The 24,667-nt window shown below is 52.4% G+C and overlaps 1 protein-coding gene across 1 annotated transcript; it reads right to left on the bottom strand.

Moving 5' to 3' along the window:
* Nucleotides 1-1,262: 1,262 nt before the first annotated feature.
* LOC144951469 (transmembrane ascorbate-dependent reductase CYB561-like) lies at nucleotides 1,263-24,422 on the bottom strand. The gene is made up of 6 exons (XM_078881768.1): nucleotides 24,312-24,422; nucleotides 10,991-11,372; nucleotides 8,401-8,499; nucleotides 6,114-6,217; nucleotides 3,077-3,234; nucleotides 1,263-1,692 (listed from the first exon to the last, which is right to left on the bottom strand). The coding sequence occupies exons 1-6, from the start codon at nucleotides 24,414-24,416 to the stop codon at nucleotides 1,506-1,508; spliced, it is 1,035 nt and encodes a 344-aa protein (XP_078737894.1). The 5' UTR covers nucleotides 24,417-24,422; the 3' UTR covers nucleotides 1,263-1,505.
* Between the last annotated feature and the right edge of the window lie 245 nt (nucleotides 24,423-24,667).

The following is a 24,667-nucleotide window of genomic DNA, read 5'->3' as shown; positions in this document are numbered from 1 at the left end:
GAAATAACCCGCGTCGATCGGAAGGGCAACGGGCAGAAGCACCACCGGGGCATGCTGTGGGTCTGTGGCGTTTCCTCGGGCGAGTTTCACGAGCGCTGCCCCGCGTCACCGCTGCCCCGCGTCACCGCTGCCCCGCGCCTCGGTCAGCTTCGTTAAGAAGCAGACGCCAGTCGCGTTGACTCAACAATCGACGACTTTGTCAACAAATTTCGATTTAAAGCTTTCGTGACTGCAGGGATTCATCTTCTTGGTTCTTTCGGTAAAGTCACGTAGAAGGGAAATAATAAAATAATAGAAATAAAACTTAATAAAATAATTCTCAAGACGTTTCGGCCACAACGCAAGCAGCCGTCTTCATGTGGAGAACAGGTCTCTCGACAGACCTCTCGACAGACCTGTTCTCCACCTGGAAGATGGCTGCTTGCTCGACAGACCTGTTCTCCACCTGAAGACGGCTGCTTGCGTTGTGGCCGAAACGTCGTGAGAAATATTTTATTATGTTTTATTTTTATTATTTTCCTTCTACGTGACTTTACCGAAAGAACCAAGAAGATTTGTCAACAAAGTCGTCTGCCTAGTCTCAAGACGTATTTACAGGTTTGACTCGCTCGAAACTTTGCCTTTTTTTGTCGTAACGTTCCGACCCCTCCCTACTGGACATCTGTGAAAAGAAAAGAGCTTAATAGCTCATCGGATTCCTCCAGTGTAATTAAATAGTTCTGATTCTGTGTGGACTTCTTTCGCACTCTACATAGCCGACCGTGCTAATCGGATTTTTTTCTTTTGATACTTGAAACCAGCGAGCTCGGACACAACCTATTAACTATAAACATTTTGTTTTTATTAAGAAAAAACTTTATATATTACCAGGTAAGGCCCACTGAGCCATATAGCTCTTTTTTTAGAAGCAACCTGGCGATCACAAATGCTCAACGAAGTGGCTTATCGCGTGCGAATTTATAGCAGCCAAATATTTTAAACGCATGTTTCAAAATGTGGACGGGATAACCGGGGGAGAGACCCTGAGAAAAATCAATGTGACTACGGGGAGGGAGGGAGGAGAGGGAGGGAGGAGGTGGGGGAGGAGACGGAGGGAGGGGGGGAGCGAGGCAGGGGAGGGAGGGAGGGAAGGGGGGGAGGGAGGGAGGGAAGGGGGGAAGGGAGGGGGGAAGGGGGGAGGGAAGGGGGGCGGAGGGAGGGGGGAAGGGAGGGGGGAGGAGACGGAGGGAGGAGAGGGAGGAGAAGGAGTGAGGAGCAGGGGAGGGAGGGATGGGAGGAAGGGAGGAGAGGGAGGGAGGGAGGCGAGGGAGGGAGGAGAAGGAGGGAGGGGGGAGCAGGGGAGGGAGGGATGGGGGGGAGGGAAGGGGGGGAGGGAAGGGGGGAAGGGAGGGAGGGGAGGGGAAGGGACAGAGGGATGGGGGGAGAGAGCGAAGGAAGGGGGGAGGGAGGGAGTCTGAGTCTAAGGCAGGAGCGTGTGGATCAGTCGGTGCGCTCAGTCGGCTCGCTCAGTCGGCTCGCTCGTCGCTGAACCGCTGGAAGTGCAGTGAGAGCGGCGCCTCCTCGCCGTCGTGCCGCCGGTAGCACCACTCGTCGCGCGTCACCACGTACGCCACCGCGGTGCCGAACGCGATCAGTGCCAGGCCCAGGCAGTTGGCGAGGATCCCCTCTGCCGGGTACTCGCCGTACCGGTCCCTGTGGCCGAGCCGGCGCGACAATCGTGGCAGTCGCAACCAACGCACAACCAACACAACCATAGCAAACGACACAATCATCACAACAAACAACCATAACAACAAACACAGCCAACATCACACCCAATGCAACCCGCACACGCCTGTATGTGTGTGTGGGTGTTTGTGAGGAGAGGCTTGCGGAGCCTCAATGTGGTTTCAGGAAAGGGTGGTCCTGCATGGATGCCATATTTTCTGTCCGTTTGCTACAGCAGAGGTGTAGGGAATTCCAACAAGACCTACATCTCTGCTTTCTTGACCTGGTCAAGGCCGATGATACCATCAGTAGGCCTGGGCTCTGGGTTGTTCTTCGTGCTTTCGGAGCCCCTGACCCTCTGCTCACGATCATTAAGGACCTTCATGATGGTGAGCGGGCCCGGGTAAAACGACGTGGCCGGGAGTCGGAGCCATTCGCTGTACACCTTGGGGTGCGACAGGGATGTCCTCTAGCTCCCACATTATTTAACATCTATTTTGACCACGTAGTTCGTGAAGCCTTCAATAGCTGTACTGGGGGAATTTCCATCTGGTACAGATATAATGGGAGGCTGATCGATGCCCGGGTGCAGTCAAGGGATGGCTCCCTATTTCTCAACCATGGTATGTATGCCGATGATCTGGTAATAGCTGTTCACTCAGAGGAGTAGTTGGAGGTGCTGCTGCTAAACCTGGAGCTTGCCACTAAGAGGTGGAGCCTTACCATCAGCCCCACCAAAACTAAGCACCTATCAGGGTATTTTGTACCATCGGACACTCCACCCCCACAACTCTCAATTGGTGATGGAGTAGTTGTGGAGAGAGTGGAGAGTTTCCCATATCTGGGCAATGTGCTTATAACAGCAGAGGTCTCACTCCGAATCAGTCGAGCGGCATTATCTTTTCATCGGTTGCGTAACGCTGTGTGGAAGCTACCTGGTCTGTCGCTCCGCACGAATCTTCAGGTCTTCTCGGCCACAGTCATTTCCTCTCTTCTCTATGCTTGCGAAACGTGGACCACCCTAATGGAATATCTTTGCTGGTTAGAAACATTTAGGCTGGCCTGCCTATGATCCATCCTGGGTTTAACCAGGCTGGATTGTGTGAGGAGCTCACAAATCCTTGAAAGATGTGGACAAAGTCCCATCGGTGAGCTCCTCCGGCAGGCAAGGCTGCGTTGGCTGGGCCATGTAGCCCGCATGCCAAGTCACCGCATGCCTAAACAGCTTTTGTTCGGCCGGATCGAATTCATAGGTGCTCCCTAACAGCACTTGCCCCAACAGTCTGTTACAGGCTATGAGGGGGATCTTTGTCTTAGTGTGTGCGTGTCGGGGTGGTGGTGGTGGTGGGGGGGGGGAGCAGTCACACACCCTATGGCGTAGATCAGCTTCTCGGTGAGACCCATCATTGCCGTGGCGATGGAGAGCGCGAAGAGCGCTAGGCCGAAGAAGGTGTGGAGGGAGCGGTAGGCGGAGCGCGACTCCTGCGCTGCCCGCGGGAACAGGAAGAAGCCGAACCCCAGCAGCCACTGCGGCAAAGAGGAGACAAAACATCCATAATTTGAGATCAGTTGACAGTTTGCGGGCCACGGTCATTCCAAATTTCCGTCGTACAGACGCCAAAAATGGCTCCCAGCTGATCTGCTATCTCCTTGTCTATACAGGGTGTTTAAAAAAGATTCACCCGATTTGAAATCGCTATATCTCTGCAACCACGAACCGTCCATGAATGAAACTCTTACCACTTGAAAGGGCGGTGCATAGAGAGGGCGGGGCACAGAGAGGGCGGGGCACAGAGAGGGCGGGGCACAGAGAGGGCGGGGCACATAGAGGGCGGGGCATAGAGAGGGCGGGGCATAGAGAGGGCGGGGCATAGAGAGGGCGGGGCATAGAGAGGGCGGGGCACATAGAGGGCGGGGCACATAGAGGGCGGGGCATAGAGAGGGCGGGGCATAGAGAGGACGGGGCACATAGAGGGCGGGGCACATAGAGGGCGGGGCATAGAGAGGGCGGGGCATAGAGAGGACGGGGCACATAGAGGGCGGGGCATAGAGAGGGCGGGGCATAGAGTTTAAAATGATTACCACTCGCACAAACAGCCCCTAGCCGCAGTCATTCGCGAGACACGCTGCCTCAACGTTGGATAGGTCGCATGGGACCCCAAGACTTGGCGCTACAGTCTTGGCCCTCAAGATCCCCGGACATCATCACACCCTGCGACTTTTTCTTGTGAGAAAACGTCAAAGACCCGTCGTGTTTTTGTGCCACCACTAGCGACTAATCTGGATGACCTCAAGAACAGAATCACGGCAGAAGACACTTTGAGAGGCGTTTGGGACGAATTCAACTATCGTCTCGATGTTGTCCGTACAGCAGGTGGAGGGCACATAGAGCATTTATAAAATGGTTAGTAAAACTTAATAACTCGTTAAACCGTTTGTAACTTTTTGTGTAATTGTGACATGTTGCCATCGTGAAATATACTGCTTTGAAATTGGGTCCATCTCTTTTAAACACCCTGTGCAATAGGCCATGACGAGACGAGACGCCGCTGGTCTATTAACGGCGCTCTCCCACACAAACATAACAGCACATCCACACTGAAGGTTTATTTTTGGGCTGGATCGCGCGAAATATTAACTCTTCAATAAACCCCGCCACCACCCGATTGCAGCCGCAGTGGCGAGATGTTAGCTCCCTCGCTCGGTATGCAGGAGGTCGTGGGTTTGTTATAACATGCCAACCCCTTACTAATTGGCTAAAACTAAAAATTAAGCTACTCTTTGGTTTTTATAATAATTGTTTTTTTACCCTTTATCTGGCAACAAAACTGACACTTTTTTTTTACAAGGAGTTATGCTTGCATTGACCACAATACCTGCGGTCGGAATGCAAACAAAAAACACAACTCTGATAATGTATCCACTGTCCTTGAAGTTGATTGGTCCACACCCGAGACAGCTTTTCTTAGAGCCTCGTCTCACATGGTGTCGGACCAGATGACGCCAAAAGGCGCACAACTCAAAGACAATGCACCGTCAGAGTATGAGAGCTCGGGGTAAGCATTTACACCATTGGAACCTCCTTTGCCAGTAGCAAAATATGATAATTGTTGTTTTACCCTTTTATCTGACAACAAAACTGACAGGTCTTGGTGTGTGTCTTGCTCGGTGTCTTTGTGTGTGTCTCTCTCTGCACGTGTGTCTGCCTATGCTGTTCCAGTGTCTGTGGTTTAATCATTCATTCTTACCTGATGATGGTTGCTTCTGTTGCGACCGAAACGTCGTATTTTATTACTATTTCTTTTATTTTCAACGTGACTTTACCGAAATAAGCAAATAGTTATTCCTGCAATCACGAAAGCTTCGAATCTAGTTTAAAAACTAAATTCTTTTAAATTTCGATTTAAAGCTTTCGTGACTGCAGGGATTCATCTTCTTGGTTCTTTCGGTAAAGTCACGTAGAAGGGAAATAATGAAATAAAAATTAATATTTCATTATGTTTTATGTTTATTATTTTATTATTTCCCTTCTACGTGACTTTACCGAAAGAACCAAGAAGATAAACTCTTTTAATTTTACCAGGTAAGGCCCACCTGATCAATATAGCTCTTTTCAGAAGCGACCAGGCTATCACAAATGATAGCTCAACGAAGCTGCTTATTGTGTGGACGTGTACAGCAGCCAAATGCTCTCAATACGTGATGCCGATTCTAAATGTGGAGCGAAAAACTGGAGGATCCGGAGATGAATCAACGCAGGGCCCCCTCTTATTCGTTAGCGACTAACAATCAGGCCCAGTGCGGGGGGGCCCTCACCTGCTGAACCGCCCGTATTGGAACATCAGTCTTGATAAACATGTAATGAGAGCCATGTATGACTCACGTGGCGATCGGCTTGCCGGTCCCGCTTTGTAGCCAATGAGGGGAGAGCCTGGGAGCATGATCTCGGCGTGATCACGGCATGTTAGCTAAGGTGATTGGCTTGGCCGATCTTGGCCTCAGCTAATGGGAAGCCGGATCATAGGCGTGGTCCCGGGAGGTTGACGGGGAGTGATCTGGAATGTTCGACGCGGACTACTGGAGATTGGCTTAGGGGTACCACGTGACCGAGGGGTTAAGAGAGGGGAGAGACGGAGGAGTCGGGAGCAGACCTGGGAACGAAGATAGCAGGAGCCACGCGCGTACGGGGCTCTGGGTGCCACGTGTGCGCGGTGCGACTTCGCTGGCTGTCTGCCCGCTTCCCGTTGCCTGCCAGCAACGGGGAGCGTGTGTGTGTAAACTGTGGAAGTGGAAAATAAAGGACTGATTCCAGGAGCCGTCTCGAGAAGGTTATTACAAACATTTCCGATTCTATCCCATGGGGGTGGGAGGGGTGGGGGTGGGGTGGGGGCGCACGCCGCGATCACCTGCACGAAGTAGAGGATGACCAAGCCGAGGCCGCACCAGCTATGCAAGCTGTAGAGGTGCGGGAAGCCCTTCATCTGGTGGAAGTCGAACACGGCCACCAGTCCTGCGGGGGCGACATGCGTCAAAGATAAAGACAAAGGTCCCCCCCAACCCCCACTTCTGTAGCCTTAACAGACCGTTGGGGCAAGTGCTGTGAGCTAGTAGTTCCTATGAAGGCCGGCACACGCGCAAATACACACACACACACACACCTACAAAGATCACCCCGCATAGCTTTAACAGACTGTTGGGGCAAGTGCTGTTAGCGAGTAGCACCTATGAAGGCCTGCACACACGCAAATACACACACACGTACAAAGATCACCCCGTATAGCCTTAACAGACTGTTGGGGCAAGTGCTGTGAGCTAGTAGCACCTATGAAGGCCGGCACGGCACACGAGGGGGTGGTGTGGGCGATGTTCACACATCGCACTAGGTACTCACTTGAGGCTGAGTCGACCTAGGGGAGGCCCAAGACTGGTTCAAATAATATATAATCGTCACTGGTGTTGACCATGAGTGGGAATCAAACTCGGGTTGCCAGATTCGTAGCGCGTCGCACTAACCGCTCCACTACCGCGAGGCGCGTCACACACAACGCTCGCGTGCCACCCAGGATCACGATGTGACTCCATCACCCGCTCGCTCGCTCACCACACTGTTTCTTTCCTCGCCTTGCTCCATTCTGGAATTCCCTCTCCCGTCATTGTCATCATCATCATCATCGTCGTCGTTTTTTCCGTCATCGTCATCGTCGTCATCATTATCATCGGCATCATCGTCGTCATCATTATCGTTGCCTTTGCCGTCATCGTCATCGTCGTCATCATTATCGTCGGCATCATTGTCGTCGGCATCATCGTCGTCATCATCGTCGTTGTCCTCGTCATCATCATCGTCCTCGTCATCATCATCATCATCATCGTCGTCTTTGTCGTCATCGTCATCGTCTCTTTGCTCCCCCCCCCCCGCATACCCAGCTCTTCCCATACTGTAATAACCTCCCCTCAGTTCAAGAAATGTGTTCCACCTTTGTACAGCAAACTGGAGTTTAAAAACAACAAGAACAAAAACTCTCCGGTGACATCGCACGCGTACGTTTCAACACAGAGCCGACGATGCAGTGAGGTCACCGTACAGCACTCTGGCGGAACGTACAGTCTGTTTTTTGTTGTTGTTGTCATTAATAAACTTTCTTATTGCAAGCAAACGTCGTCTTCGCCTAGATCTGCATGCCGCAGACAAAGCAAACCAAGAACGTTGGCCGGGCACAAGTCGTGATGACGACGTCACCGTGTAAACGCCGCGCCACAACCGCACGGTGTCCGCTCGCTGTCGTACAGACACAGAGAGAGAGAGAGGGACTACGACGACTCGGAGACGCCAGGAGGAGGGACCACAGTCGAGGAGCGGGGAAGGCAGCAACAGCAGCAGCAGCAGCCTCCGCGGTGAGTCGGGGTCAACAATTGGCCAAGCTCTGCAGCCCTCTATACATTAAGGCATTAAGGACCAATGAACGAGTGCTAATACGCGGAGTAGGAGAAAACCCACGTGTGCGTGCGAGGGAGCAACGCTCGATCCCACACAAGTGGAACAGGTGGAGTCCACATTTGCTGTACCAAGCGGCGACTCGGCAACAACTACGCGATCGAGCGAGAGAGTGAGCAACCCAATTTAGTTTCGATTTAAAGTTTTCGTGACTGCAGGGATTCATCTTCTTGGTTCTTTCGGTAAAGTCACGTAGAAGGGAAGTAATAAAATAATAAAAATAAAACATAATAAAATAATTCTCACGACGTTTCGGCCACAACGCAAGCAGCCGTCCTCAGGTGAAGAACAGGTCTGTCCTCAGGACGACTGCTTGCGTTGTGGCCGAAACGTCGTGAGAATTATTTTATTATGTTTTATTTTTATAATTTTATTATTTCCCTTCTACGTGACTTTACCGAAAGAACCAAGAAAAATAACCCAATTCTTTATTTCAAATTATGATCATGCTATGTACAATTGTATAATTGCTGTAAAGCGCCTTGGTGAAGGCGCGATATGAATCTCATTAAGATAAGATGAAATAAATCAACGAGATTGACAAACACAATTCCTTCGAAGTGATTTTCGTATTCAGTTTGCTGTCCTTCCTCCCGCACCTCCGATGAGCACGGCTGGCTCCAGCACGGCACGGAAGAAGTTCTACGTACGTGCGGACGCGTATTGAGCGCGAAGATGCTCGGGGAGCGGAGGCTCACCGATTATGGCGGCGATGAGGGCGCCGACGTGAACGATGCCGTGTATGACCTTCACGCTCTTCTTCGGCTCGTTCCTGAAGATCCTGAAGATGAGGATGGCTGTCGGGAAGCAGGGAGTCGCACAAAGACGAAGATCACACCCCGCACCCAGCCCAAACCCGTGTAGAATTCAACAGACTACCGACGCATTTGTATTTACGCGATCTAACTCATGAAAAAAAACCTTTGTTATGGATACCATCAATAGCAAAAGCTTACGTGTAAACAAAAAACCCCTCCGTGTTGGGGAAAGTGCTGTTAGCGAGCAGCACCTATGAAGGCGGGTGGCCAGCACCATGCCAGGCCAGCATCGTCTCCACAGACGCGATGTTTACACACCGAAGTGGATTCTCATTTGAGGCTCAGTTGACCTAGGGGAGGCCCGGTTCATATAATCGTCACTGGTTTTCGCCGTCTGCGGGAATCGCCGGGTTCGTAACGCAGAGCGTTAACCACTACACTACCGCCCCCCACTCCTACACAGACAAATACAAAGATCCCCTGCACAGCCTACACAGACTGTTGGGGCAAGTGCTGTTATCGAGCAGGACCTATGAAGGCCGGCACGGCACACGAGGGGGGTGGGTGGCCAGCATCACACCCGACCGCCTTTGTCTCCCCATAAGGGATGTTTACACATCGCACTAGGTACTCATTTATGGCTGAGTCGACCTAGGGGAGGCACAGGACTCCTTCAGATTAACCGTCACCGTGAGCAGGAATCGAACCCAGCTTGCTGTGCGTTGATTCAAGAGAAATTAATTAAAAGTAAATCCACTCACATCATATTCTTGGTTCTTTCGGTAAAGTCACGTAGAAGGGAAAAAATAATAATTAAAAATAAAATAATAAACATATACTACGTGTTAAATTAATAAAAATATATGTTTATTATTTTATTATTTCCCTTCTACGTGACTTTACCGAAAGAACCAAGAATATGAATCCCTGCAGTCACGAAAGCTTTAAATAAAAAAAATCCACCCACATCAATCAACTGGATTTCATTCATGCTGTGGCAACTGTGCTCTGTTGTTCTTCTCCTGCACCTCCGATTAGCTCGGTTGGCTACGTAAAGTGCGAAAGAAGTACAACATACATACATAGCGTCTGCCTGCGCAAGTGAGTGGGGTAGTAAGTGAGTGAGTGAGCGGGCGAGTGCGTATGTATGCATGTTTGTTTAATTTTTTGCGCACTGTTTGTAGCCAATTGTGCTAAGCAGTGGTACCGGGAGGGAGCGAGCGGGCAGGCAAGCGAGCAGACAGGTGAGTGAGCGAGTGACTGAGCAAGTAGGTGAGTGGACGAGTGAGCGAGCGAGCGAGCGAACGGGCAGGCAAGCAGGCAGGTGAGTGAGTGAGTGAGTGACTGAGCAAGTAGGTGAGTGGACGAGTGAGCGAGTGAGCGAGCGTGCGGGCAGGCAAGGGGATGAACGGGCAGGCGAGTGAACGAACGAGCGAGCAATTGAGTGAGTGGCCGGGCGGACAAGCGAGCGAGTGAGGGGGCGAGCGAGGGAGCGAAGTGCGCGAGTGAGCGAGCAATTGAGTGAGTGGCCGGGCGGACAAGCGAGCGAGTGAGGGGGCGAGCGAGGGAGCGAGTGCGCGAGTGAGCGAGCAATTGAGTGAGTGGCCGGGCGGACAAGCGAGCGAGTGAGGGGGTGAGCGAGTGAGGGGGTGAGCGAGTGAGGGGGTGAGCGAGTGAGGGGGTGAGCGAGTGAGGGGGTGAGCGAGTGAGGGGGTGAGCGAGTGAGGGGGTGAGCGAGTGAGGGGGTGAGCGAGGGAGCGAGTGAGTGAGTGAGCGAGCAATTGAGTGAGTGGCCGGGCAGACAAGCGAGCGAGTGAGGGGGTGAGCGAGTGAGGGGGTGAGCGAGTGAGGGGGTGAGCGAGTGAGGGGGTGAGCGAGTGAGGGGGTGAGCGAGGGAGCGAGTGAGTGAGTGAGCGAGCAATTGAGTGAGTAGCCGGGTGGACAAGCGAGCGAGTGAGGGGGTGAGTGAGTGAGGGGGTGAGCGCGTGAGGGGGTGAGCGAGTGAGGGGGTGAGCGAGTGAAGGGGTGAGCGAGTGAAGGGGTGAGCGAGTAAGGGGGTTAGCGAGTGAGGGGGTGAGCGAGTGAGGGGGTGAGCGAGTGAGGGGGCGATCGAGGGAGCGAGTGAGTGAGTGAGCGAGCAATTGAGTGAGTGGCCGGGCGGACAAGCGAGCGAGTGAGGGGGTGAGCGAGTGAGGGGGTGAGCGAGTGAGGGGGTGAACGAGTGAGGGGGTGAGCGAGTGAGGGGGCGAGCAAGGGAGTGAGTGAGTGAGCGAGCAATTGAGTGAGTGGCCGGGTGGACAAGCGAGTGAGTGAGGGGGTAAGCGAGTGAGGGGGTGAGCGAGTGAGGGGGCGATCGAGGGAGTGAGTGAGTGACTGAGCGAGCAATTGAGTGAGTGGCCGGGCGGACAAGCGAGTGAGTGAGGGGGTGAGCGAGGGAGTGAGCGAGCGAGTGGGCGAGCGAGTGAGTGAGCAAGCAAATCGGTTGGCGAGGGGACGTGCGGATCGGCGGGCGTGCGGGGCGAGCTGCCACCTTCCCCGTAGAGGAACACCATGCCGATGACCATGCAGAGCGGGTGGACGTTGAAGAGGAGGTCGCCCTCCCAGGCGAAGCCGCCACGGAAGTACGCCGTCCACACGGCGACTAGCACCACGCACAGCAGGCCCAGCACCTGCGAGGCGGCCACGAACCAGGGCAGCCTCTGCAGCTCGCCGCCCGGCGGCTCCGTCTCCTCCATGGACGCGCCGACCCTCGCCGCTCTCACCTCCTGCCGACCGCCGCCGCACCACCACCACCGAACCGCGCCTGGAAGCCCACAATGCCCCGGGGCACTGAGGTCAGGGCCTGGCACCGTCGGGGTCTGTCCGCTGTTGTTTTTTAATTCCGGCCGGATGAATTTCTCGCTTTGTTCCGTCTACGGGAGTGACAGGGGAGACAGAAACAAGACAATGATCCCCCGTATAGCCTCGACAGACTGTAGGGGCAAGTGCTGTTAGCGAGCACCTGTGAAGGCCGACAGGGCACACGAGGGGGTGGGTGGCCAACACAAAAACAAGACAATGATCCCCCGTATAGCCTCGACAGACTGTAGGGGGCAAGTGCTGTTAGCGAGCACCTGTGAAGGCCGACACGGCACACGAGGGGGTGGGTGGCCAGCGCCACGCCCGGCCGCCTTTGTCTCCCTAGCGGCGACGTAACAGGACCGGTTCAGATAATCGTCACTGCGTGTTCGGCCGTGAGCGGGAATCGAACTCGGGTCGCCGGGTTCGTGGGGCAGCGCGCTAACCGTTGCGCCACCGCTCCCCACAACATCACCACCGGCACTGCGGATGAAGACGCGCACACTCCCGTCATCGAACGCGATCACACCATGGCACGATCACCACGATCAGCATCACACATTCTGGCGTGGTTTGCAAAAAAATTACAATGCATGTAAATAATAATAAAAAAGAAATATATTTGGCTGTCAGTCAACTCCGCAAATTCTTTGTGGCTGTTACCATCAAAACACTCCCCCACGGGGGTCGTCTCACGCCCAGCGCGATGACGAAGACATGCAACACTTGCCGTGAAGAGCAAAGTGCCGCAAGCGACCCGCCCTGGAGGCGAGGTCACTGAATGTCGTTAGACCGGTTCCATTGTTGGGTGAGCCCCGCCCCCCAGTCCCATCCCCCTCCCCGCCCCCCAGTCCCAACCCCCCCGCCCCCCAGTCCCAACCCCCCCGCCCCCCAGCCCCAACCCCCCCGCCCCCCAGCCCCAACCCCCCCGCCCCTCAGTCCCAACCCCCCCGCCCCCCAGCCCCAACCCCCCCGCCCCCCAGCCCCAACCCCCCCGCCCCCCAGCCCCAACCCCCCCGCCCCCCAGCCCCAACCCCCCCGCCCCCCAGCCCCAACCCCCCCGCCCGCCAGCCCCAACCCCCTCGCCCCCCGCCCCCCCCGCCCCCCCACCTCCTCCCCAGGTATTCGCACACGAGGACTTTTGCCATGCTCTGTAGAGTCGGCGCAGCCTCGCCCACCGGGGTCTGCCCCGAGACCTCCTCCTGTCAGCGGAGTCGTCAAGATCGGCCTCTGTGCAGGAGGAGGACGCTGCTGCTGCTGCTGCTGGGCAGTTTGGAGGCAGTCGCCCTCCAGCAGCAACAACAACGGAGGGCAGAGGGAGCGACGCTCACAACAACGAGCCGAGCGTCGGGCGGATAAAACGCAGCAAGTTGGCACAGTGGGCGGTGCAGCTGGTGGTGCATCTGTAGGTCATCTCAGTCAGCCAACCCATGGCACCTGCTGTGTCTGTCCCCTGACCTCCTCCTGCACCTAGCCTGGCACAGCAGGGGGTGCAGCTGGTGGTGCATCTATCGGTCATCTCAGTCAGCCGACTCATGGCACCTGCAGGGTCTGTCCCCTGACCTCCTCCTGTCAACGAGCCTCCGACACTTCACGTGGCCTCAACGTGCACCTAGCCTGGCACAGGCGCCGTGGTATTGATGGTGTGTGGTGGTGGTGTGGTGTAGGTGGTGATGGTGTGTGGTGGTAGAGGTCATCGTGTGGTGGTGGTGGTGATTGTGTGTGGTGGTGGTGGTGATTGTGTGTGGTGGTAGTGGTGGTAGTGTGTGGTGGTAGTGGTGGTGGTGGTGTGTGGTGGTGGTGATGGTGTGGTAGTGGTGATGATGTGGTGGCGATTGTGTGTGGTAGTGGTGATAGCGTGGTGGTGGTGATTGTGTGTGGTAGTGGTGATGGTGTGGTGGTGATTGTGTGGTAGTGGTGATGGTGTGGTGGTGATTGTGTGGCAGTGGTGATGGTGTGGTGGTGGTGTTTGTGTGTGCTGGTGACAGTGTGTGGTGGGTGGCTGTGTTTGGTGGTTGCAATGATGGTGCCAAGCCTCTGGTCTGACCTCTGCCTGCGCCCGCCGTGAGCTGTTCCGAACTCAACCGCAAACCGAGACCACAAACCCTCACCCCAACATCTGAGCATACAGTGCACGCATCACTACACAATCAAAACAAAGATCCCTTCACTTGAGGCAAGATCTGTTCGCGAGCACATATGAAGGCCCGCCACCTTGTGCCATGTGGGCGAAAACCAGGTTACGGAGAGCAAACGCACGCGCGCGAAAGGGGAGAACGTTTTATCCCATACAAAAGAGACAGACGATACTACAAAATCAAAACAAAGATCCCTTCACTTGAGGCAAGATCTGTTCGCGAGCACATATGAAGACCCTGCACCTTGTGCCATGTGGGCGAAAACCAGGTTACGGAGAGCAAACGCACGCGCGCGAAAGGGGAGAACGCTCGATCCCATACACAGGAAACAGACGATATAAGTCCGAACTTTTCTTCTCCTGGCGAGCCAGGGTATGACTAATAAATATTACTACACCTCGACGCCGCCCATGGGAAGGGAGAGTTGTTGCGGCATTCGTGTGGGTGATTTGACAACCCTCCCTCCTGCCAAGCGTTCGTAGTCAAGGCGCTACGTTTGCTTCGCGTGTAAACAATCAACAGGAACTGGGTAGAAAGCGCACATACTCAGTGCATGAAAAAAAACCCCAACAGAATGCCCCGACGCGTACGCTGTTGCGGCCAGCACTGTGATTGTGTTACTGTGTGTTGAACTTCTTTCGCACCGTACGTAGCCAATCGTGCTAATCGGAGGTGTGGGGGAAGCCAATAAACTATGGGTCTCTGTGCGAGTCTATGGGTCTATGTGTGAGTCTATTGGCCTCTGTGTGAGTCTATTGGCCTCTGTGTGAGTCTATTGGTCTCTGTGTGAGTCTATGGGTCTATGTGTGAGTCTATTGGCCTCTGTGTAAGTCTATGGGTCTCTGTGTGAGTCTATGGGTCTCTGTGCGAGTCGATGGGTTTCTGTGTGAGTCTATGGGTCTCTGTGTGAGTCTATGGGTCTCTGTGTGAGTCTATTGGTCTCTGTGTGAGTCGATGGGTCTCTGTGTGAGTCTATTGGTCTCTGTGTGAGTTTATGGGTTTCTGTGTGAGTCTATGGGTCTCTGTGTGAGTCTATTGGTCTCTGTGTGAGTCGATGGGTCTCTGTGTGAGTCTATGGGTCTCTGTGTGAGTCTATGGGTCTCTGTGTGAGTCTATGGGTCTCTGTGTGAGTCTATGGGTTTCTGTGTGAGTCTATGGGTCTCTGTGTGAGTCGATGGGTCTCTGTGTGAGTCTATTGGTCTCTGTGTGAGTCTATGGGTCTCTGTGTGAGTCTATGGGTCTCTGTGTGAGTCTATGGGTCTCTGTGTGAGTCTATGGGTCTCTGTGTGAGTCTATGGGTTTCTGTGTGAGTCTATTGGCCTCTGTGTGAGTCTATGGGTCTCTGTGTGAGTCTATTGGTCTCTGTGTGAGTCTATGGGTCTCTGTGTGAGTCTATGGGTCTCTGTGTGAGTCTATGGGTCTCTGTGTGAGTCTATGGGTCTCTGTGTGAGTCTATGGGTCTCTGTGTGAGTCTATGGGTTTCTGTGTGAGTCTATTGGTCTCTGTGTGAGTCTATGGGTCTCTGTGTGAGTCTATTGGTCTCTGTGTGAGTCTATGGGTCTCTGTGTGAGTCTATGGGTCTCTGTGTGAGTCTATGGGTCTCTGTGTGAGTCTATGGGTCTCTGTGTGAATCTATGGGTCTATGTGTGAGTCTATGGGTTTCTGTGTGAGTCTATTGGTCTCTGTGTGAGTCTATGGGTCTCTGTGTGAGTCTATTGGTCTCTGTGTGAGTCTATGGGTCTCTGTGTGAGTCTATGGGTCTCTGTGTGAGCCTATGCATGTTGAACTTCTTTCGCACCGTACGTAGCCAACCGTGCTGAATCGGAGGTACAAGGGGGTGGGGGGAAGGACAACACACTGAGCACACAAAAGGCAGTGATAGAGAAATGAGTTTTCAAGCGAGATAATTTTTAAGTGCGTTGCTCCGGTGGCTTCTTAATATCGGAAGGAAGAGCGTTCCAGACGGCCGCAGAAAAGCACGTTCGAAAGCGACCGTCTTTGTTCGATGGCCAACCAGAAAGCCGCCACCGCCGCTACTGCTGCTGCGAGGATGACACTGGGGTGTGCGTGGAGACATTCCTGCGGAGGGAGCTGGTAGGAACGTTGGGTTGCTCGGTCCATGGCCAGGGCCAACGGCGGCGTGTTGTATTCCGCAAATATGCCCGACTGTGAGGGCGGGCACCAGCCGGCGTGAGTAGGTTAAACGTTGAGTTTTATAAGGGCACCACGGGGTGACCAGCCCCCTCCCCACCCAGCCCCACCCCTCCCACCCCCCCACCCAGCCCCGCCCTCCCCACCCAGCTCCACCCTCCCCACCCAGCCCCTCCCCACCCTCCCCTCCCCACCCAGCCCCTCCCCACCCTCCCCTTCCCACCCAGCCCCTCCCTTCACGATGGACGGACGGACACAATAATCCCCTGTGGGCTGGTGGAACCAGGTGGTTCCCACCAGTATAACACGGAGTGTCAAGTCTCCAGTGCATGTCCACGGAGTGCTGTGAATATGAGACCCCCCCCTCACCCCCCCCCCTATCGCTGTCGCCCTAATAGCAGCCGACGCAGGCTGTCGGGGCAAGCTGTGCGTGTCAGCAATTCCATGGATCAGCAGCGTCACCACATATATGTTGTGTAGCCAATGGTCAAGAGACACTCGTTCAAAGGGTGGGAGAGGCCTGCCCAACCGGTTGAGACGTTAGCCGCGGGGCGAGGGATCGTGAGCCCAGCGCGCTAACCACTGCGCCACCGCTCCCCCCCCCCCGACACGCACATAAATACACAAAGACAAAGATCCTTAACAGACGTTTTGGGGCAAGTGCTGTTTGCGAGCATACCGATGAAAGCTGGAACGGTACACCCACCCCCGGCTGCCTTTGTCTCCCCAGTGGCGATGTTTACACACCGCACCAGGTACTCATTTGGGGCTGAGTCGACCTAGGGGAGGCCCATGACCGGTTCAGATAATCGTCATTGTTGTTAGTGGCCGTGTGCGGGAATCTAACTGGGGTCGCCAGGATCGTAGTGCAGCGCGCTAACCGCTACACTACCGTTCCCCATCGAACACACACACACACAAAGATCCCCCATATAGCCTTCACAGACTGTAGGGGCAAGTGCTGCTAGCGAGCACTTATGAAGGCCGGCACGGTACACGAGGGGGTGGGTGGCCAGCACCACGCCCGACCGCCTTTGTCTCCCCAGTGGCGATGTTTACACACCGCACCAGGTACTCATTTGAGGCTGAGTCGACCTAGGGGAGGCCCAGGACCCGTTCAGATAATCGCCATACACAAGCACACATACGTACACGCACACAACACATGCACATTTAAATCTAGTTTCAAAACTAACTTATTTTATAACTGTTTTTTTTTACACGCTTTTATTTAACTCACTCTGTCTTTTGTTGTCGTATCCTCAAATCTTGTAACTCAATTTTAACCCACTTCCCAATGTGGTATCGGCTGCAAACTTGGTATACTTACGTCTTACTGATGACAATACCATATTCTATCATAAAAAAATATATATTATTAAACATTATTTTTTATATGTTACTAGCATAAGTACCCGGCGTTGCCCGGGTGAAAAATATATTTCTTAATAACCTTACATATATACACAGATGGGCTGCTACCCCTGCCCCCCCCCCCCCAGCCACAATCTCCTGGGCCGCTGTGCAGTAATATGTAGGGCCTATAGTGTGGTGGGGTGTCGAGGCCTAGTACCGTGCAGAGCCTCCGGCCTCGCCTAAATTGCCCACCCGGCTGAGGCTGGGTACAGGGGCCGTTACCCCCCCCCCCCCCCCCGCGCTACAATAATACTGTGTAATCGCTATAATTGTATTATCTACCGACCCTATAATAGTAATTGCACACATTGTGGTGGGGGGGGGAGTGAAGAGGACGTGAAACTTTGATGAATTTACCTCAGAGTCGCGTGCTGGGTGTCGAGGCCTAGTACCGTGCAGAGCCTCCGGCCTCGCCTAGATTGCCCATTCGGCTGAGGCTGGGTACCGGGGCCGTTACCCCCCCCCCCCCGCGCAACAATAATATTGTCTAATCGCTATAATTGTATTATCTACCGAGCCTATAATAGTAATTGCACACATTGTGGTGGGGGGGGGAGTGAAGAGGACGTGAAACTTTGATGAATTTACCTCAGAGTCGCGTGTTAATGCGTGCGCATATTTTTTACGGGAATTAAAAATGGCGTCCACCCCGCAGCGAATGCGTCGCTACCCGTTGCCAGGGGCAACCGCCATGGAAAACCAAACGGACCAATCGTCTCTCGCAAATCCCTCACATTTCGTCCAATGAAACTGCGTATGGTCCGGCGACACACAGACAGACAGGCACACACACAGACACACACACAGACAGACAGACAGATTTGCGATTTTATATATATAGATGTTTCGGCTTGGGTCTAATTGTCCACGCTCAACTGACTTCGGCTGTGATTGACCACGGGTGCCTTACATTATGACAAGCTTCGGGGCCACTTCCTGGAGTCGTAGAGTTTTGCCATTACAAGTACGGTACATTTCATTAAAGCGTGTTTTTAAAAAAGTATTTTTAAATATTACTTATTTGGTGTTCACTCTATTGTCTTTCCCGATTAGCACCGGTCGGCCGTGTACTGTGCGAAAGAAGTTCACACGCATACACACACAGACGGCTCCTCCTCTGTCGCCTACAAAGCACTGACCAATACACCGTCGTCACTTCTGCAAGGAACTTCCCAAGGCGCTTGCCACATCTCCTACGATAAGATAAGCAGCGTTTTTCCTCCGAAGCGCCGATACTACTCCAGCTGTTCGGCCGCATCATTGCATCACCGCGCTTGCTGGTGGTAGCGCAGTCGGTGGTGTTGTAATGATGCTCTCCAATGTTGCTTACGGCCACTGTCTTGCGCTCCAAAAGAAATTGGCCTCTGCGCGACTCTTTAAAGGCCGGCTTAACGCGCAGTTGGCTTTCGCGACCAAATGTCATCCATGATAGAGTTGTTTTTGGGTTAGATCGCGTAAAATATATCAACGTGTCGTTAATGTTTGTGGCTTGGCTCTCCAACACACAACCGGTGGTGCTGTGCTAGTGACGAATTGGCCACGTTCTGTTTACATGACAACCCTTACTAAATTTCGATTTAAAGCTTTCGTGACTGCAGGGATTCATCTTCTTGGTTCTTTCGGTAAAGTCACGTAGAATGGAAATAATAAAATAATAAAAATAAAACATAATAAAATAATTTTCACGACGTTTCGGCCACAACGCAAGCAGCCGTCCTTAGGTGAAGAACAGGTCTGTCGAGAAAACAGTCTGAATGACACGTCCTGGGCTTGGAGCGTCTATTTAAGCTGGGATGGAGGGGGAAGAGCGCCTTGACAACCCTTACTAGTTGGCTGTGTCGGGTGGTGGTGGGTTTTGACGACACATTTATACATTTACGTGATCTAACCCCAAAAAAAAATCTTTAAAGGCCATTTGAAAAGCCCAACATCCTGAATTAAGCACCCCCCCCCCCCGAAGCTGGAATCATGTTTTTTTAGCCCCGCCCCCCCCTTCGAATACGTTATCATGTGCACCAACAGGGGCTTGCGCAACAAACACGTACACCTCGTGTTTTCTTTTAGCCCCGCCCCCCCTCCCAATACGTTCCATTCATTGGCTACCACATTCTGATAAGCTCCTCCCCCCTTCTCCCCCTTAACTTGTATTTAAGAACTTGCATCTTGGAATCCCTGCCTCACTTGATACAGCAAATCTGGCTGTGACGGTCCCACCTGATGACGGAGACTTGTGTTGCCTCCGAAACGTCGTGATTTTTATTATTTTATTTATATTATTATTAATTTCATTTTTTACCTACGTGACTTTACCGAAAAAACTAAGAGTATGAATCCTTGCAGTCACGAAAGCTTCAAATCTAGAATGGAATCATGTTGTCACATCTCTGACGGAGAACCCAGTTGCAACCTCGCTTGACCTTTGAATTCAAAGTGATTTTCGAATGTCACGTGACCACAATTCACATGCCAGTTTTCCAAAAAAAAAAACTGTTCATCAGGATAAACTTTCAATCCTGATTTGAAGCTTTCGTGACTGCAGGAATCCATATACTCGTTGGTTCTTTCGGTAAAGTCACGTAGGTATAAAAATTTAATAAATCACGACGTTTTTATCGCAACACAAGCGGTCGTCATCAGGCGGGAAAAGTTTCATCCAGCAGTGGAACTGTTGAACCAGCGAGAGAGCTGTTACAACAAAAGGTGATTATATATGTGGCGATGGGCAAGCAGGCGGGGTCTGAGCTGGAAAGGAATTCCATCCACGGACGCAAGCACGCCAGTTGTGTTAATGGGGGGAGATTCGGGGAAAGGATACACTTTTACATCAGACGTATAGTAATAGCTTTTTACCCTTTTAACTGGCAACCAAACTGACACCTTTATACAAGGGATCATGTTTGTATTAACCAGAACACTTGCGGTCAAAATGCAAATAAAAAGACAACTCTGATAATGTATGCACTGTCCTTGAAATTGATTGGTCCACACCCGAGACAGCTTTTCTTAGCGCAGGCAAAGAGGTCATAGGGATTTCCCTCCCACCCTATCTCATTACAATTACCACAGACACACCTGTACACACGTACTGTATGCATACATAGTGACTCGTCATCACCACCAGCCATGGCCAATCCACCGCTGGATGAAGGCCATCTCTCGCGATCCTTCGATGGAACGATCCCATCGCTCCATCTCCTCGCGGCACGTGCTCCAGGAGGCTCGAAATTCCTTGGCACTCAACGCAATGTTCCAGCCCACGGTTCTTCACTCATTACACTGGTCAACACACTTTTTTCTGGCATAAGGTATTCCAACGGTTGTAAAGTAATTTCGGGGTGCTGATTCCAAATCTGGCATCAGTTTTTGTCTATCACATCAGGTTTTTTGAGATATCAAATATTGCATTTTCAATAAAAACTGCAGAAGAAAAATATTAAATAAATGTGGATATCTACATAAAATGATATTATGAACACACTATCCTAAAAATACAGCACCATATTTTAACACTAAAGCAGTCACTGACTCGCAACAACTTGCAATCATAAGTGACGGAGTTAATTTCGGGTAAAACCAATGAAAATGGGGTATGCCGATAGCATACAAATGAGATGTGATAGAGCAAATCTGAGATCAGATTTGGAATCAGCACCCTGAAATTAGTCTAAAACAGCTGCAAAAGTCCAGGCCAGAAATTTGTTTTTGTTGACCAGTGTTTTCAGTGGGGGGGGGGGGGTTGAGGCACTTTCGCCGATAAGACATCATCAGTGCGAGGGGGGTCACCGCACAATTGAAAATCATTGGGGGTTTGACAGCGCGAGGATGATGATGGGCGGTGTTGTCACTCTGTGTGTATTGGGGAGGGGGCCGCACTGAAGGCTACCAGGGGCTGTCATTGGGCCGTGGGCCTTGCAATGAAGAACGCCGATCTGGATCCACCGGCCTTCATCCCATCCCTTGTGACCAAGCCCCACTCACGCTCCTCGACGGCCTGAACGATGGCATTCTCTAAAGCAGTGGTTCTTAACCTATACACTAAATACTACTATACACTACACTATATACTACGCTATACACTACACTATACACTACACTATATACTACGCTGTACACTACACTATACACTACTATACACTACACTATACACTACTATACACTACACTATACACTACTATACACTACACTATACACTACTATACACTACTATACACTACACTATACACTACGCTATTATACACTACAATACACTACACTAAACACTACTATACACTACACTAAACACTACTATACACTACACTAAACACCACTATACACTACACTATACACTACTATACACTACTATACACTACACTATACACTACACTATACACTACTAAACACTACTATACACTACACTATACACTACACTATACACTACTAAACACTACTATACACTACACTATACACTACACTATACACTACTCTCCACTACACCAGTGGTTCTTAACCTGGGCTGCGAGACATGGACAGATATTTTTAGAAGGTAAATAATAATAAAACACAAACTAAGCACGGCCACGCAAGTAACAACTACTTTGTGTCATCAAACCCTCCGTGTGTTTATTAGCACTGTAATTTATTTTACGAGTGAGAACCAAAGGGGTGCAAGGCTGCGGTAAAGGTTAAAGACTACTGCTCTAAACTAAACGATTTTTATTTTTTATTTCACAAGGTAAGGCAGCACTGAGCTACGGGTGTAGCTCTTTTTCAAAAGCAACCTGAGCACAAACGATAGCTCAACGAAGTGTCTTCTTACGTGGCAATGTATAGCAGACAAATACTCTAAACGCGTGATGTTGATTCTTAATTGTGGATGGAAAACCCGGAGGACCGGGAAAAAATCCACGCGACCACGGAGAGAGAGACACGCAAACTCCAAATATACAGCAGCAGGCGTCAGGGTCGGGATTAATCCCACGACCTCCTGTACACCAGGCGAGGTAGTTAACATCTCCTAGCCACCGTGATGATGATGATGAGAGAGAGACACGCAAACTCCAAATATACAGCAGCAGGCGTCAGGGTCGGGATCGAACCCACGACCTCCTGTGTACCAGGCGAGGTAGTTAACATCTCCTAGCCACCGTGATGATGATGATGAGAGAGAGACACGCAAACTCCAAATATACAGCAGCAGGCGTCAGGGTCAAGATGGAACCCACGACCTCCTGTAGACCAGGCGAGGTAGTTAACATCTCCTAGCCACAGTGATGATGATGATGAGAGAGAGACACGCAAACTCCAAATATGCAGCAGGCGTCAGGGTCGGGATTAAACCCACGACCTCCTGTACACCAGGCGAGGTAGTTAACATCTCCTAGCCACCGTGATGATGATGATGAGAGAGAGACACGCAAACTCCAAATATACAGCAGCAGGCGTCAGGGTCGGGATCGAACCCACGACCTCCTGTGTACCAGGCGAGGTAGTTAACATATCCTAGCCACCGTGATGATGATGATGAGAGAGAGACACGCAAACTCCAAATATGCAGCAGATGTCAGGGTCGGGATTAAACCCACGACCTCCTGTACACCAGGCGAGGTAGTTAACGTCTCCTAGCCACCGTGATGATGATGATGAGAGAGAGACACGCAAACTCCAAATATGCAGCAGATGTCAGGGTCGGGATTAAACCCACGACCTCCTGTACACCAGGCGAGGTAGTTAACATCTTGCCACCACGACGCACCATCTTGCATCTCAGGGTAATCGCAAAGCGAGCGGACATGCGTCCATTCTTCCTTTGCGCAACGTTTCAACTTTTGTTCCACTGTTGTTGTTGTTGATGACCAAGTACAGACCACACAATCAGGACACCATGTCGACGAGCATCCGAGGACAGGATTATATCGAGGATGTGTGGAGGACAAGTGCTGTTTGCGAGCACCTATTAAGGACACCCCTGCACACGAAGGGGTGGGTGGGTGTCGGCCAAGCACCATGCCCGGCCGCCTTTGTCTCCCCAAGTGGCGACGTGTAACACACCGCACCGGGTACTCGTATGAGACTAATTCTGTAACACACACTAAAGACAAAGTTCCCCCGTGTAGCCTGTGACAGACTGTTGGGGCAAGTGCTGTTAGCGAGCAGCACCTGCCGAGGCCGGCACTGCAACACGAGGGGGTGGCTTGGCCAGCCCCACGCCCGGCCGCCTTTGTCTCCCCAAGTCGGCGCTAATGTTTAGTTTCAAGTTTCATGTATTAGGTATAGCCCCGTGAGACATGCGGCTATTGGGTCGAACAGAGAACATCTGAAAGCGACGACGCGCAACAGAAACATCCTGGGATAAACCAGATAAAATCTTCCAGAGAAAGAAAAAAAACCTCACCGTGTTACAACGCTGTGTGCAAACATCCCACACCGCACCGTCTGTACCGCACACACACTCACACACTCACTCACCCACTCGCTCACTCACCCACTCGCCCTCTCGCTCACTCGCTCACTCACTCACTCACCCACTCGCTCACCCACTCTCTCACTCACTCACACACTCACTCACTCACGAACTCACTCACTCACACTCACTCACACACTCACACTCACTCACTCACTCACACTCACTCACTCACACTCACTCACTCACCCACTCACGAACTCACGAACTTACTCACACACACACCCACTCACGAACTCACTCACCCACTCAAACACTCACTCACTCAAACACTCACTCACTCAAACACTCACTCACTCAAACACTCACTCAAACACTCACTCACTCAAACACTCACTCACCCACTCACTCACACACCCACTCATTCACTCTCTCACGAACTCACCCACTCACGAACTCACGAACTCACCCACTCACGAACTCACGAACTCACTCACTCACCCACTCACTCACACACCCCCTCACTCACCCACTCATTCACACACTCACTCACTAGCTCACTCACTAACTCTCTCACACACTCACTAACTCACACACTCACTAACTCACACACTCACTAACTCACTCTCTCACACACTCACTCTCTCACTCACTCACTCACCCACTCACTCACTCACTCACACACCCACTCACTCACCAACTCACTCACTTACACACCCACTCACTCACCCACTCACCCACTCACTCACCCACTCACTCACCCGCTCACCCACCCACTCACTCACTCACGAACTCACCCACTCATTCACTCACTCACACACCCACTCACTCACAAACTCACTCACTTACACACCCACTCACTCACCCACCCACCCACTCACTCACCCACTCACTCACCCGCTCACCCACCCACTCACTCACGAACTCACGCGTGTGCAAGAGGAGTCGGTCCGCGGACCCCGAGGGAATTCAACGTGGCCCAGGAAACATCGCGGGGTTCGAAGTGCCGGCCTCTCCCTCTCGCTCTGAGCCATTGGGAGGGGGGCAGGGCAGTGGTGGGAGGGGGGCATGGGGGGTAGGGCAGTAGTGGTGGGGGGAGGGGTAGCGGGGGAGGGGCGATGTAGCGGGGGAGGGGCGGGGCGGCGTGGGCTGGGCTGGGTGACGTGCGCACCAAAGATAAAGACGCAGCCGCATAGGAGGGCACAAGCGGCAGTTGGGGCAAGTGCTGTGAGCGAGTAAGTCGCTCATCTGAGTGCCGGCACGACGCATGGTGGGTGGGAGTAAC

The sequence above is a fragment of the Lampetra fluviatilis genome, chromosome 62 (genome assembly GCF_964198595.1).
Source record: "Lampetra fluviatilis chromosome 62, kcLamFluv1.1, whole genome shotgun sequence".
Taxonomy (NCBI): domain Eukaryota; kingdom Metazoa; phylum Chordata; class Hyperoartia; order Petromyzontiformes; family Petromyzontidae; genus Lampetra; species Lampetra fluviatilis.
The sequence above is the reverse complement of the archived record's forward strand: the minus strand, read 5'-3'. Positions and strand labels throughout refer to the sequence as shown.

Coding starts and splice junctions, on each gene's coding strand:
- LOC144951469 (XM_078881768.1), bottom strand. CDS start 24,416: ATGGCTCAGAGCGAGAGGGAGAGGCCGGCACTTCGAACCCCGCGATGT. Junction 8,500..10,990: donor GGTGTTCCTCTACGGGGAAG/GTGGCAGCTCGC, acceptor GCTTCCCGACAG/CCATCCTCATCTTCAGGATC. Junction 1,693..3,076: donor AAGCTGATCTACGCCATAGG/GTGTGTGACTGC, acceptor GCTCGGCCACAG/GGACCGGTACGGCGAGTACC.